The following is a 15,408-nucleotide window of genomic DNA, read 5'->3' as shown; positions in this document are numbered from 1 at the left end:
AGCACTGGATCCCTGGAGCAATTCCCTGGGGCTCTGGGGGAGGTTGATCTGCACTGGGGGTCCCCAAGCCCCCTGTCCATCCCTGGGGCTGATCGGGGGCTTCCCCCCACCCAGCAGCCAGTGCTGCAGCAGCCGTGGGTCAGAGGAGGGTGGGGAATGGGGTTCTGGGGTGGGAGCAGAGGAGGAGTGGGAGGAAGAGGAGGGAGAGAGGAGGAGGAGGAAAAGGAGGAGCAGAAGAACCATGAGATTTCACCACCCACTGTGTCTGCAGCACCCCTGGCTCTGGGATCATTGCCCCCCCTGCATTCTACAGGTGACCACGGAGGGGGAGCTCACCCCAAAGCTATCGGGGGGTCTCTGGGAGGGTGTTAGTTTTTGAGGGGTGTTTGGAACTCGCAGATTCTGGAAGTGAGTGCCAGATATCTTTGCATGCCCCTGGTGGGGATTTTTTGGGCCAGAGGGTATGTTTGGATCTTGCAGGACTCCAAAGCTGAGCCATAAATGCACCTTTGGTGGAATATTGGTGGGTCCATTTGGGAACTGCCTGCTAGCAGCAGGACAGGCCATCAGTTTTGGGGATCCCTGAGAGAACTGGGAGGGTGGAACATTGTACTCCCCAAGTGGAGAGAGCAGAGAGGGGCAATACCGGAGCTGGGGGACCCCTGGCAGCCTGGAGGGGTGGGGGAGGCTGGAGATGAGGCAGGGCTGGGACACTGTGACACTGAAAGGGGTGATGGGGAGAGGGGGAAGCCCCGAGTGCCTGGAGTGGGGGGACCCTGGGAGCCCTGGGAGCCAAAGCACAATCAGGGAAGAAGGGACCCCTGGGAGTACCGAAACCCCACAGCATCCCTAATCAGGACCCAGGAGAAGGGGGATCCCCAGGACCCATGGGAGCCCCAGCAGCTTCAAGAATAGGGAACCCCTGAACCCCAAAGAAAGAAGACTGGAAAGGGGGAACTCCTGGGAGACTTTTTCTGAACTCATTCTTATTTTAGGAGGATTTTATAGACACAAAACACCCGGTGACTTCTAGAGATAGACTTGGGCAGGAGGAACCCCCAGCCCAAGGCACTCACACCCTTTTTTTTACCCAGAAAGAGGATTTCCGATTCCCAAAACTTGGCCAGATGGAGAAGGAGGCTGTGAGGAAGAAGATGCCCCAGGACAGCCAGGCAGGTGAGGAGGAAGTCACTGCCCCTTTCCTGCTCTCTTCTCCTCCATCTCCCAGCCTAGCATTGCCCCTGGCTGCAGGACAACCCTGCTGCTGACTCTCTCCTCGTAGGGATGGATTGGGGGGATCTCCTTCCCCTTCCCTCTGGCATGGAGGCAAATCCCAAATCCTCTCCTTGTCCTTCCTTCCCCAGACCACAAGGTGAGGAGAGAGACCAGGGAGGACAAGTCCTTACAGCAGAACCTCATGGAAGAGGCCATTTTGAGCAGCTCCATGACCCAGGAACCCAACCGGGAGGAAAAGCCCCAGAGATGCTGCACAAGGAGGGGCTGCAAACCCAGCCCAGGGTGCTCTGAAGAGCAAAGACCCACCCTGTGCCAGGAAGTTGGCAAGAGCTTCAGTCGGAGTTCAGAGCTGGAGATTCCTGAGAAGCTTCATGAGACCAAGAAGCCCTACGAGTGTGGGGAATGTGGGAAGAGCTTCAGAAAGATCTCCCAGCTTATGGACCACCATCGCATCCACACAGGGGAGAAGCCCTATGAGTGTGGGGAATGTGGGAAGAGCTTCAGCCAGAGCTCCCACCTGATCCGTCACAAGAGGATCCACACCGGGGAGAGACCCTATGAGTGTTCCGAGTGTGGGAAGAGGTTTCAGAGCAGCTCAGATCTCCTCATCCATGAGCGAATTCACACACAGGAGAGGCCTTTCCGCTGCCCTGAGTGCAGGAAGGGCTTCAAGCGCAACTCCCACCTCATCAGGCACCGGTGCATCCACACTGGGGAGAGACCCTATGAGTGTGGGGAATGTGGGAAGAGCTTCAGCCAGAGCTCCAGCCTGATCCGTCACAAGAGGAGCCACACAGAGGAGAGGCCCTATGAGTGTTCTGAGTGTGGGAAGAGGTTACAGACCAGCTCAGCTCTCCTCCTACACCAGCATATTCACACAGACGAGAGGCCCTTCCGTTGCCCTGACTGCAGAAAGGGCTTCAAACATAACTCCCACCTCATCACCCACCGGCGCATCCACACTGGGGAGAGGCCCTTTGAGTGTTCTGAGTGTGAGAAGAGGTTTCATACCAGCTCAGATCTCCTCAAGCATCAGCGGATTCACACACAGGAGAGGCCTTTCCGCTGCCCTGAGTGCAGGAAAGGCTTCAAGCGCAACTCCCACCTCATCAGGCACTGGCGCATCCACACAGGGGAGAGACCCTATGAGTGTCCCAAGTGTGGAAAAGGCTTCACCCAGAGCTCTCACTTGACCCAACACCGATGGAGGCACCAGTAAGGGAAGCCCTGCGAGTGCCCCGAGTGGGGGAAGAGCTTAATGCGCTGCTCCGTATTCATCCCCCACTGGAGGACCCTCATTGGGAAGAGCCCTGGTGAATCAGTGTTGTGGTTTGACCCTGGCCAAATGCCAGGCACCTACAAAATCTGCTTTCTCTTCTCTCCCCTGCTGCAGCTGTGCAGAGGGGAGGGGAAAAAAGCCCTAACACACAGACACACACACACACACACACGGCACATGAGTCGAGATAATGAACCAGGCAGGATGCAGTGAAGGGTAAAACAGGCTGAGAACTTAAAGTTGCAAAGTGATTTATTGGTAACCTAACCCTACACAGAGTCAGAGGGGGCAAATGAGAACTAAAAATAAGCTCTTAATACACTGTTTCTCTGCTCACCCCCTCCCTATTTCCCCCCAGTAGCACAGGGGGTTGTGGCAGGCAGGGTATGGGGTTTTTTTGGTCAGTCCATTACCAAAATTTCTTCTGGTGTTCAGGGAGAGGAGTCCTCTACTTAGCCATGGGTCCCTCCCACTGGAGACAGTCCTCTGCAAACTTCTTTGCTATGGGTCCAATCTCTCGAGCAGCAGCTGCTGGAATCTGCTGCCCCATGAGTTCTTGTCCACAGGGTTCAGAGCTCTGAGCCCAGGCCAGGCTGTTTCCATCCCAAGGAACAAGGCCTTTCCCTGCACTGGGACTCCCACTGGATCACAGCTTCCTCCAGGCATCCACCTGCTCCTCTAGCGTGAGCACCTCCCCACGGGCTGTGGGTGGATCTCTGCACCCCTCGTGGACCCCATGGGCTGCAGGGGGACAACCTGCTTCCCCACCGTCCTCACCACGGCCAGCAGAGGATTTTCAGCTCCAGTGCCTGGAGCACCTCCTCCCCCACCTTCTCCACTGACCTTGGTGTCTCCATGTTGTTTTCCCTCACATATTCTCACCTCCTCCTCATCTTCTGTTTAAAAAGAATTGCTTGCTCACATTGTTTTGATTTCGTCTTAAATATGATATCCCAGAGGTGTAACCAACATCTCTAATTGGCCCAGACTTGGCCAGCAGCATGTCCATCATCTTCAGAGCCATCAGAGATTGGCTCTGCTGGACATGGTGAAAACTTCTAGAACATTCACCCAGGACACACAGGAGCCATTTTTGTGCTCCTCCCCACCCACTAGCAAAATCTGGGCTAAGCAAAACCAACTCATGAACACAGGGGTGAGTTTTCTCCCAACCCTTCAGCCACTTCTTCAGGCCTACCACAACAGCTTTTGAAGAGTTTGAGTTTCCCCTAGATGCTAAAGATAGCTTGCTGATGTTCTGGGCTAAGCAAAACTTACATACTCAGGTTGGGAAGGCACCTGGCTGGTGGCTTCCATGTCCTCCTGATTCCCTGTGGCCACCTGGACAAACACAGGGGCAGGAACATCCATTGGGACTCAGACCGACATCCGAAATTCATTGGGAAGAGCTGATTTATTAATGTTACACCCTACAAACTGTTACCTGCTGTGTAATTGTTTCTTCTGGTGGCATCAGGAAATGATGGATGATCTTGGAGGTGTTTTCCAACCTAAATGATTTCCTTCTTCACCTTGTCAGAACAACCAAAGCTGAGGTAAAATAAAGAAATTAAACAAAGAGATCTAAAGCTGCACCATTTTACTGTGCATTTGGGGGTGAATGTGGGGTTCAGGGAATATCCATGAGGATTTGGATATCCCGGGGCTGCCCAGGCTGGGGGACAGGACAACAGTCTCATAGTTGTTCCAGCAGAATGTGTCCACCTGAGCTCATGTGTTCTCCAGGAATTCTGGTTTTCTGTCCCACTCCCTGGCCTGGGTCTCCCCATGTGGGGTGTGCCCCCCAAAGTGCCCAAATCACTGCTGAAGCACCTGAGCTGCTCCCAGCTAAGGATGTTCCTGTCCACCAGCCTCTCCTGGTCAGTACCATGGGGGGTGGTAGGGCGTTTAGGAGGTCCTGGGGGCATTGGGAGGGGCTTTTGTTGCTCTTGGGAGCATTTGTGGTGCTGAGAGAGAGTTTGGGGGGGGTTTCTGGGGGCTCTGTGAGGTTGGGTTAGCATCCTGGCAGGGCTGTGTAGCTTGGAGAGAACTTGGGTGCGTGTAGCGGGAGATGAGAAAGGGATTTGGTGGCTCTTGGGCCCATTTATATTGCAGGGAGTGGCTGGGGGGACCTGGGGAGAGGTTTGAGGGGCCTGGGAGTGACTGTGGGGCTGGGAGAGCATTTTAGAGTTGTCATGACCACACCAGACTCCCAAAGCTGCCCGAAGACCCCAACCTCCAAGGTGCTGCTGGGGTTTGGGGGCTCCGTGTTGGAGTTCATCCTCCTGGCTCTGCGGGAGAAGGTGAAGGGTGTCCAAAGGGGTCATGTGTGTCCCTGAGAGCATGTGTGACCCCCCCATCCCAGTGTCACCCCCTTTTCCCTCCCCACAGGGCTCCTGACCCAGCTCCTGCTCCCCCAGGAGGGAATTTGGGGAGGGGGCAGAGGGGGTGCACAGCCCCCGCCGGGGGATGACCCTGAGCCAGCGCCCTTTGTTTAGCACCAACCTGGGCTTGGGGCTGCAGGAGGAAGAGGCTGATGGGAAGCAGATCCTGCAGGTGGGACAGTGCTTGGGGTCAGGGCAAGGTCCTGCCCTGCACACCTGGCTCAGGTGTGACACTGCCCTGGGAAGGGAGCAGGACATTCCCATCCCCACGGAGCAGCACTTGGAGCACAGACATGGAAATACTGGGAGGAACTGGGAGCACACTGAGGGTGGGAATTATCCCCACCACCACCTTTCCAGGGCTGCCCTGGATCTGAGAAATGCTTGTTAGGCCTCAGCCTTGGCCAACAGCCCCTGGGCTCAGCTGCTCTGCAGCTGATCACAAACACTGTCTGCTCCCAGGCACTGCTGCTGTCCAACCAGCTCCTGCTTTCTTTAGGAGCAGCCTTGGGAACTGTTTTTCTCCCCTCAGTGGCACAACATCCCTGTTCTCACAGTGTCAGAGAAAGCTGTTGATGCAAAGTGCAGCCAGGATGGAACATTGCTGTGACTAAAGCCCATCTCTTGGGGCCCTATCAACAGGGCTCCAAAAGGAGCCCCTTGGAGCTCTCCTGGAGCAGTGAGCTCCCTCTGAGTGGGGCCTCTCCGAGCCGGGAACTCTCCTGTTTGCTGCACTCGGGGCATCCCCGAACAACGAGGGACCCTGGGCCGATCCCCCCACTCCTCCAGGCTCAACCCTTTGGCTGCTGGGGAGATGCAAAAGCATCCGCAGTGAGCATTTCCCTGCCCTCCAGGGCAATTTCTGACAGCTCCCTGGCACTGCCTCTTTCTGTCTGTGTGCACACACGTGTGCCTGTGCTCTGGAAATGGGGAGAAATGCTGCTCTGGGAGGTGTTGAAGTGCCTTGGATATCTGAGTGAGTTAGGCCTGTAAGTGAGGTTCAGTCATAAGGTATGACCTAAGTGAAATGCTGCTCAGGGTTGTTCTTTTGCTAATTTGGTAAGTTTAAGGTAGAAGTTAGGGTTAATGTAGAAGTTAAGTTCTGTTAAGTTTGAGGGCTGTTAAGCTTTTAGGCCATATTCCTTTTATCCTTGCCCTCACTGTCCTTTTGTCACACACACACACAGTGCCAATTCTCAGGTAATTTCTGGTTTGATTGACTGGATTTCCTTGCTTTTGTTGTTGCTTTTTTCCCCTGGTGTGCCTGAACTGTGCAGTCAGAAGCAGAGTGACTCTTGCCAAGGAACTTCGTTATGCTGTTGCTTAATATTAAATCTGGTTTTTCCTGATCCCTTGCTGGGGATTTTTTAAGTGCTCTCAAGACCTCGTTCATAACAGGGTGAAGGAGCCCTGGGCCAGGCTCTCACCCTGAGGGACACAGGGACACTGCCGGGGGGTCCCTGTCCCCCTGTCCCACCCCCCAGGGCCCTGTCCCCCCTGTCCCTGTGTCAGGCTCTGGGGGTCGATCTCGTGGAACATCCTCTGGGGGAGGCTGTGGCACTGGGGGGCAGGGGGGACCTGGGGGGACAGGGGACCCTGCTGTGCATGAGCAGCGTTGGACTTGTCTGGGGGGACTGTGAGGTGGGGCTGGGAAGAGTGACCTCCCCAGTGACCTCACACAGCCACCCTTTGATGTCACACAGCTCTCCTGTGATGTCACACATCCATCCTGTGATGTCACACTTCACTCTGTGTTTCCAGCCCCCTCTGTGATGTCACACAGCCTTTGCTGTGATCACTTAATGCTGCCCTGTGATGTCACAGCCCATTCCATGATGTCACAACCTGCTCTATGATGTCACACAGCCATTCCATATTTCACAGCCCCATTTCTGATGTCACATAACCACCCTGTGGTGTCACAAGTCCACTCTATGACCTCACAGCCTGCTGTGTAATGTCATACAGCCACACTGTGATGCTACAGACCACTCTATGATGTCACATATCACACCCTCCTCTGGGATGTCACAGCCTGCTCTGTGGTGTCACAAGCCAGTCAGTAATGTCAGACAGCCCAGCTGTGGTGTCATACAGCCACTTAATGATGTTACACAGCCCACTCTGTAAGTGCACAACTTGCTTATGTGATGAGGCCTCCAAACCCCATCTTGGGAGATTTTTGAGTCCTCTCCAAGGTTTTGAGAAAGGAAAAATATTAGTCAAATTGCAAGGAAAATGGAGTGTCATTTTTTCCCAAAGGTTGCAGTGACAGAAGAAGGGTCAATATCTTTAAACTAAATGAGAGTGGATTTAGATTTGTTATAAGGAAGGAATATTTTATAATGAGATTGTCACAAAACATCAACTGTTTTTCCAGTGAAGTTGATGCTTCATCCCAGCAATTGTCCAAGGACAGGAGCTTTGTGCAACCTGCTATAGTGAAACCCCTCCTCTCCCCAAGGAAGGAATTCCTGTTGTGTGGGTTCTCTGATGTGCTGGATGACCTCACAGTGCTTCTGGCCAGAATCTCTGCTGAGGGCCAAGCAGACTGCTGAAGTGGCAGTGACCTCACAGCCATCACCGTTGCAGCCATGTCCCCTGGGCCTGGCTCTCCCCTTTCCATGAGCTCCTGTTCTGTCAGCAATGGTCTCCTGAGTTCCAACGAGGCACCACAGTGTCACAGTGTCCCCTTCATTCCATGAGGTTCTGCAGTGTCACAATGCACTCCTGGGTTCCATGAGGCCCCACTGTGTCACAATGACCCCTTGGTTCCATGAGGTGCCACACAGTCACAGTGGTCTCCCTTCATCCATGAGGCCCTGCAGTGTCACTTTGGTCTCCATGGTTCCACATGGCCCCAAAGTGTCACAATGATCTCTGTGATTCCATTGGGAAAACAAAAGCTTTGCATAAACATTGAACAACACCTGCTTAACACACCTGTTTGTATTCAACATCTGTTTGTATTCAAAAGAGGGGTTAAAGGTGAGAATGGCACCAAAAACTTCCATCTGTAACTGAGATCAAGGGAAAGAACAGGGACAGAGAATTGTGCTTCAAGATACAGAGAATTCTGCTTACAGAGATCACTTTTGGCCACATTGTCCCTGGTAGAAAGGTGACATCATCAGAGGCAGCCTGTACTGAGCATGTGGTTCCTGAGTGGGGTTTGTTGTTTAGGAAACCTGCTCAGGCTTTTCCATTCTTTCCTCACAAACAGGAAAACTTCTCCTGGGCCTGTGTGCAGGCAGAGCCCTGAGGAGAGCAGGTGGAACATGGAGCAATGGGCTGGGACAGCCAGCTGCAGAGCTCAGGGGACAAGTTTGTGATGCAGGGAACAGGGATGTGAGTGCCAGCTGGGCAATGTCAGCCATGGTGAGGTTGGGGGTGAGGAGCAGGTTGTCCCAACAGGGTCAGCCCTCAAGGGGCTCATTCTTCTACGTGCCCAGACCTCCTGAGGAGACATTCAGCATCAAAGTCACTTGGGGAATGCTTCTATCACCTCTTCTCGGAACGGAAAAATAAAATATTTCCTTGACGTTAAAGAAAAGTCATGGGTGCACTTTGAAAACTTCCTCTTTAAAAGAACACCAAACTGACTCCAATAGCTGTACAAGCCCTGAACACTTGAAGACGATGGAAGGCAGACAAAGAACTCCTGAGGGCTTTCTGGAGTTTAATGGACCCCATGGTGGAGCTGAGTCTGTGACCCTCAGGGACTGAGAGAAGGTTGAAGAAGCTGCTCAAGGAGTCAGAAGCAAAATTCCAAGTCCCTTGGAGCATCATTGGCCGCCACTGAAGGCAGGGACTGCCAAAGCCTCCCCAGGGACTCGTGAGAGCAGATCCTTGGGGCCAGGATTGCAGGGAGCCAAAGGCTCTGAGCAGGGAACTGGAATGCTGAGAGAAGCCTGGGTTGGTTGGAGGAAGCAGAAAGGCCAAGGGCTGAGCCCAGAGACCAGTTTGTGGGGGATTGTTGCTGTACTCCAGAATTGCCCTGGAAAAACCCCTGGGGAAGCCAAGGCAGGAGCAGCTGGGAAGGGCTGGCAATGCTGCTGCTGCTCCTGCTGGGAGCCCCGGCTGGGCCAGGCTGGCGCCCACTGCGCTGCGGCTCCTGCTGCTGCCAGAGCCGGGCGGGACTCGGGGACAGGGAATGGACACGGGGGGACAGCAAAGGCCGTGGGGCTGCAGTGATGTTGGCGCTCAGGCCAGCGCCAGCACAGAGCTTTGGACATGAGGGGTCATGAGAGGCCATGCAAAGCCTCAGCCCTGGCAGGAGGGAGTCCTGCCATGTCCCCAGGGCAGGGCAGCTGTGAGGTGCCACAAGTGCAGATGTGGTGCAGAGCAGGCTCAGAGCACCTCTGGGAGGGGATGAGACCCTTCCCCAGCTCCAAACCACACCGAAACCAACATAAACAAGATTTTGCATCTTTAGAAGCCACTGGCAACTTGGAAGTGACCATACAGCTCAATCCCACTGTGAGAAGGAAGGGAATCTTCCCAGTGAGCTGCCATCCAGCCACTATTAACAATGGGTGGGATTTAGAAGTATAACACTAATAAATAATACAAATAATAGTAACAACAATAACAAGAAATGAATCCCCAAATGCCAACACACAGCACCACACCAAAAGGATGAACCTCCTTTTTCTTTATTGCCCCAAGGCTCATGAGAAATAATCCTGTTATATAATACCCAAAAACTCAGGAACAGGTTTCCTCTCCCTTCATCACCCCAACCTTTGGCTGTCTCATTCCAGACCCTGTCCCACACTCCCAATCCCCACCCCAACCCATCACACCTCTCCTGGACATCAAGACCCCCTTCCCAAGCCCTATTTTCCCCTCCAATTCCCATCCCACCCATCCTGCCCCACACAATGCCCATCTCACCCCTCTGGAACTGCATCCCACTTTGCCCAATCTCCTTCCAATGCCATCCCACCCTGAGGGGCTGTGGAATTGAGTCATTTTGGGCAGGGATTGAGCCATTTTGGGGTAACATTGAGTACTTTCCAGTGGAATCTAGTGGTTTTGAGGTACTGGATGAACCCTCTTGGCTTTTCAAACACAAAATGGAGAAAGAAACTGTACCAAATACCCCAGAAGCACCAAATCATCCAGAATAGCTCCCGAACACTGAACACCCCTCCCAAATAGCACTAAAACCATGAGGCTTTAGGTAATAAGGCTGGAGCAGAAGACAAAGCTCTTCCTGCAGTTGGGGCTTGTGCAGGGCTTCTCTTACTGGTGGCTCCGTTGGTGTCTGGTCAAGTGAGAGCTCTGGCTGAAGCTCTTCCCACACTTGGGACACTCATAGGGCCTCTCCCCTGTGTGGATGCGCCAGTGGGTGATGAGGGTGGAGTTGTGCTTGAAGCCTTTCCCACAGTCAGGGCAGCGGAAGGGCCTCTCCTGTGTGTGAATCCGCTCATGGAGGAGGAGACTGGAGCTGGTCTGAAACCTCTTCCCACATTCCCCACACTCATAAGGCCTCTCCCCAGTGTGGATCCTCTGGTGGATCATCAGGTCAGAGCTGTCTCTGAAGCTCTTCCCACATTCCCCACACTCGTAGGGCCATTCCCCAGTGTGGATCATCTGGTGGCGGATTAGATGATAGCTTGTCCTGAAGCTCTTCCCACATTCCAAGCACTTGTAGGGCTTCTCCCCAGTGGGAAGCTGCTCATGGGCCACCTGCTTATAGCTCTGGCTCGATTGCTGGCCAATTTCCTGGCACAGGGTGGGTCTTTGCTCCTCACAGCACCCTGGGCTTGGTTTGGAGCCTTTTGTCGTATGGGATCTCTGGGGCTTTTCCTCCCTATTGGATTCCTGCACCATGGAGTTGCTCAAAATGGCCTCTTCCATGAGGTTCTTCAGGGAGGATTTGTCCTCCTTACTTTCTGTCGTCAGCTCATTGCCTGGGGGAGGAAGGACAAGGAGAGGATTTGGGATTTGCCTCCATGCCAGAGGGAAGGGGAAGGAGATTCCCTCAATTCATTCTCGGCATGACGGCTTCAGCAGCAGGGTTGTCCTGCAGCCCGGGGCAATGCTGGGCTGGGAGATGGAGGAGAAGAGAGCAGGAAAGGGGCAGTGACTTCCTCCTTACCTGCCTGGCTGTCCCAGGGCATCTTCCTCTTACTCACAGCCTCCTTCTCCATCCAGCCAAGTTTGGGAATGGGAAATCCTGTTTTGGGGGGAAAAACAAGATGTGAGTCCATTGGGTTTGAAGGTTATTCCTGCCCCAGTCCATCTCTAGAAATCACTGGCTGTATAGTCACTGTAAAAAGCCTCTTGTCTAAAACACCTCTGAAATGCTGTGCTGGTTTAAACTGGCAGGAGAAATGGATTCCCCCAAACTGCTCCAAAAGAGATTAAATGGGAGTCACAATCCACCAAAGAGATTACAAGAAATACAATGACACAGCTTTAACTCTCAAAGGCAGAGTATAACCAGGCACCCTCGGAGAAGAACAGCATGGTGTTCCTTAGTTCCTGTGCTGAGTGCCACGTGGCCCCATTGTATGCAAAGAGAAAGCAAAAGGCAACCAAACCTGTTGGTCTGAGGGGTGGTCACAGTCCTTCTGAAGTGGTAGTTGCAGTCTTGTCTAAAGCAGTGGCTGCAGTCCTGTGGAAGTTCTGCTCCTCCTCCTCTGGGTCTCTTGAGTTGTGTCCCACATCCCCAAAGCCAGATTTTATATGCTCAGGTTCAGGTGGGAATGCTCAGTACCTCCCCCAGGCCAGGGAGTTTCACAATGGAAAGATGGCATCCTGTGAGTCATGGGATATTTGGGGAGTCTTTGATGGTCTCAGTCGTTGCAGCTGCCCATTGTGCTGGTGCCATTGAGTCCATGATGGCCCATTAGCAGAGATGACCTCTCAGGGTAGGTGAACTGTGCTGATGCTTCCCTGGAAGGAGTCATCTCAGCTGAGTCATTGGTGTGAAGAAACAGAAACACTGCCTTCCCTTGCAGGGTTTGCCTCTCTTTCCTTATCTCATTTAACACCCACCTGGTAGCCTGAGGGATCAGGGGTGCACTGGGCAGCTCCTGCAAACGACCTGTCATCAGCAGCTCATCAGAAATATCCTAATGGGAGTAGAATGCCTAGTTTGGTTGATGCCTGATGGGTTTTTGTCCTTTTTCACTATACGTTTTTACTCTCTTTATATCCTTTTTACCCTTTCCCATTCCTGTCCTTTTTACTCCCTGTACCTTAGCCCCACATGTTTATAACCCTTCTACCCTTGCCTTGCTCAGAATTCTTTGGAGAAGACGAAACAAATCGCCACAATCTCAAGAGCATGAGGCACCAACCTTGGTAAGAGCCCAATCACTGGGACATATTTTTGTGAACTGAGTTGTAACCTTTTGGGGGGAGGTAATTTGAATAAGGGGGCAATTACTTCATTTGTTAGACTTCTCATTGGGAATTTGAGATAGGTATGCTAATCTATGAGGTCCATAAATTGTATACGGGGATATTGTCGCTCTCTTGGTCATCGGTAGGCATCTGGGATCCTATTAAATCAAGGTGTTACCCTTTTCCTATACTGCGTGTCTGCATCTCAAATTTTTTACCAGTGATAAGTCATCATGGTCAGACCCACAGAGTGCTAAAATGGTGCCCTGCTCCTTTAACCAGGACAGACTGGCAGTGAAATGTAATTGCAAGATGTTGTTCCACTTGCCTTTCAGCAAAATAACCCATGGGCAGAGTTCCTTCCAGCTGCAATCATTTTTTGATTTTTGCAGGGACTCGCTTCCCTTTCCTTCTTCCTTCTACTTCAAGATGGGAATGTGCTGGAAAATGTTCAGCAAAGCAAACTTTGCTGCATGCTCTGGAAGCCTAAAGAGCTGCCTGGACCTTGTCACCTGGCCCTGCACATCTCCCTTGGGATGCATGGCAGAGCCAGGACTCTGGGAGCCTCGGGAATTGTCCTCTGGGATCCATGGATTTACAGGGGTAGAAGTTACTAATTTAGGGGGGCTAGAAGCTGAATAATAATCTTCTGGAACTTACCTAGGAGGCCTGAGTTTGGATAATGATTTACTAAGAACTGCTTGCTGAAAACAATATATCAGTTGCTTAATGATTTTTGCCTACCCAGTAAAAGGGAGGATATAGAAAGGAAAGGCAAATAATTGATAAAAATTACTGAGTTTGACTGAACATCCTGCTCTCAGACCCCAGAACTGGCTCAAGTGAGTTCTAAGGTTTGGACTTGGACCAAGAACCAAGGGGGCATGTGCAAGGAACCAAGGTGAAGAGTTCATCCTGAGGAAGACTACTAACTTTATCCCTCATTTATTTTTAGGACTCTTGCCCACAATTAATCTGTGACGCTGCGCTTGTGCGAGCATATTTAAATGAACTTTGAACTCATTATAATACAAAGCTGGGACAGGTAATGAGTATGTATAGGAGCATTGTGTAACTTTATGCATATGTAACCTGTAACCTAATATAAACCAAGTGAAGAGCTGCTGATGGTGTGCATGCCTTTGGAGGGGCTGCTGCCCATGCACCCCAGCTGGAATAAAAGCATACCTACTTCATAACTTTCTGAGTTGTAGAGTCTATCGGTGCTTCACCAGGGCAGACACTGCAATGGGCTGGGATTCCAGTTTCCAGCAAGGAAAAGATGTTTCTGCCCTTGAAGGCAAAGCTCTTGTGGGACTGAAAGCCAAGTGGAGCAAGATACTGCAATGAAATTTTACTGCCTGCCTATCTTGGCAATGACTCAGCTGTGATAACTCCCTTTGAGGAAGCACCAGCTCATTCCCACCCAGCCTGAGGGGTCATCTCTGCTAATGGGCCATTGTGAACTCATGGAACCTAGGAGTCATTGTGACACAGTGGGGCCTCATGGAACCCAGGAGTCCATTGTGACACTATGGAACCTCGTGGAATGAAGGGGACACTGTGACACTGTGGGGCCTCGTTGGAACTCAGGAGACCATTGCTGACAGAACAGGAGCTCATGGAACCTGTGGGGTACTGTGATGCCGCAGGGCCTCGTGGAAGCAGCGAGACCATTGTGACACTGAAGAAATTCAAAGAACCAAATATCCACTGGGACACAGGAGGGCATCATGGGAACCAATGAACCATTTTTGGCAGTACAGAAGGTCATTGGATCAAGGACACATGGTGATAAAATGTGGTCTTAAATGTCCATTGTGACCCTGAGGATCCAAGGAGACCATGGTGGCACTACGGAACCTCATGGAACCATTATTCCATTGTGACACTGCTGGGCCTCAGGGAGCCAAGGACACCATTGTGACACTGGGGAACCTTATGGACCCAAGCAGCCATTGTGACACTGGGGAGCCAAGGAGTCCATTTCTGACAGGATGGAAACTCATGGAACCAATGGACCATTGTGACATTGCAGAACCAACACAGCTGCTGGACCTTGTCACCTGGCCCTGCACAGCTCCCTTGGGAGGCATGGCAGGACCAGCACTCTGGGAGCCTCGGGAATTGCCCTCTGGGATCAATGGCACACACTGCAAGGGTCTGGAATTCCAGTTTGCAGCAAGGAAAAGATGTTTCTGCCCTTGAAGACAAAGCTCCTCAGAAGCAGGAGCCAAAAGCCAAGTGGAGTAAAATCTTACAATGACACTTCACTGCCAGCCTTCATCACTACATCCATGGTTGTTTTAGCTCATGGACTGGGAACAAATATCATGGCAGGGTCTTTGGCTTGGATTTGCCCTGGCTAAAGAGAGACACTGTGAGAGAAACAGAGCAGGCCAAGAGAGGCAGAAGAGAAAGGAGGACACAAAGAGCAATCAGCTGAGAAGGTGGAACACTGAAAATAGAACTGGAACTAACTGAAAATGAATGGAACAGAAATCAATAATTCTGGGTGATTTATTTACTCTCAAAACACAGCCCATCCACCCTGTCCTGCACAATTCTGATCCCATCCCTCCAATTTTGGATTCTTCATCCAAATTCTGTGCTGGTGCTTCCCCGGAGGGAGTTATCACTGCTGAGTCTTTGCCAGGACAGGCTGGCAGTGAAGTGTCATTGCACTATCTCCACTTGCCTTTCAGCCCCACAAGAGCTTTGCCTTCAAGGGCAGGAACATCTTTTCCTTGCTACAAAATATGGAATTCCAACCCATTGCAGTGTGTGCCATGGATCCCAGGGGACAATTCCCGAGGCTCCCAGAGTCCTGGCTCTGCTGTGCATCCCAAGGGAGCTGTGCAGGGCCAGGTGACAAGGTCCAGCTGCTTTTTGGGTTCCAAGAGCAAACAGCAAAATTTGCTTTGCTGGACATTTTCCAGCACATTCCCAGCTTGAAGCAGAAGGAAGAAGGAATGGGAAACAAATCCCTGTGAAAATCAAGGAATGATTGCAGCTGGAAGGAACTCTGCCCATGGGTTATTTTGCTGAAAGCCAAGTGGAACAACATCTTGCAATTACATTTCACTGCCAGTCTGTCCTGGTTATAGGAGCAGGGCACCAGTTTAGCACTCTGTGGGTGTGACCGAACTA

At 52.0% G+C, this 15,408-nt stretch overlaps 1 protein-coding gene across 1 annotated transcript in view; it reads left to right on the top strand.

The window, feature by feature from the left end:
• Positions 1–1,391: 1,391 nt before the first annotated feature.
• Positions 1,392–15,408, top strand: part of LOC146421112 (uncharacterized) — a 382,384-nt gene continuing 368,367 nt past the window's right edge. The window contains exon 1 of the mRNA XM_085047575.1: positions 1,392–2,070. Within this exon, the coding sequence (XP_084903701.1) occupies positions 1,418–2,070 (653 nt within the window). The 5' untranslated portion in view covers positions 1,392–1,417. The remainder of the gene's footprint in view (positions 2,071–15,408) is intronic.

The sequence above is a fragment of the Lichenostomus cassidix genome, unplaced genomic scaffold (assembly GCF_008360975.1).
Source record: "Lichenostomus cassidix isolate B80296 unplaced genomic scaffold, HeHo_3.0 HiC_scaffold_43, whole genome shotgun sequence".
In the NCBI taxonomy this organism is placed as follows: domain Eukaryota; kingdom Metazoa; phylum Chordata; class Aves; order Passeriformes; family Meliphagidae; genus Lichenostomus; species Lichenostomus cassidix.
This window is presented reverse-complemented; position numbering and strand designations above follow the sequence as displayed.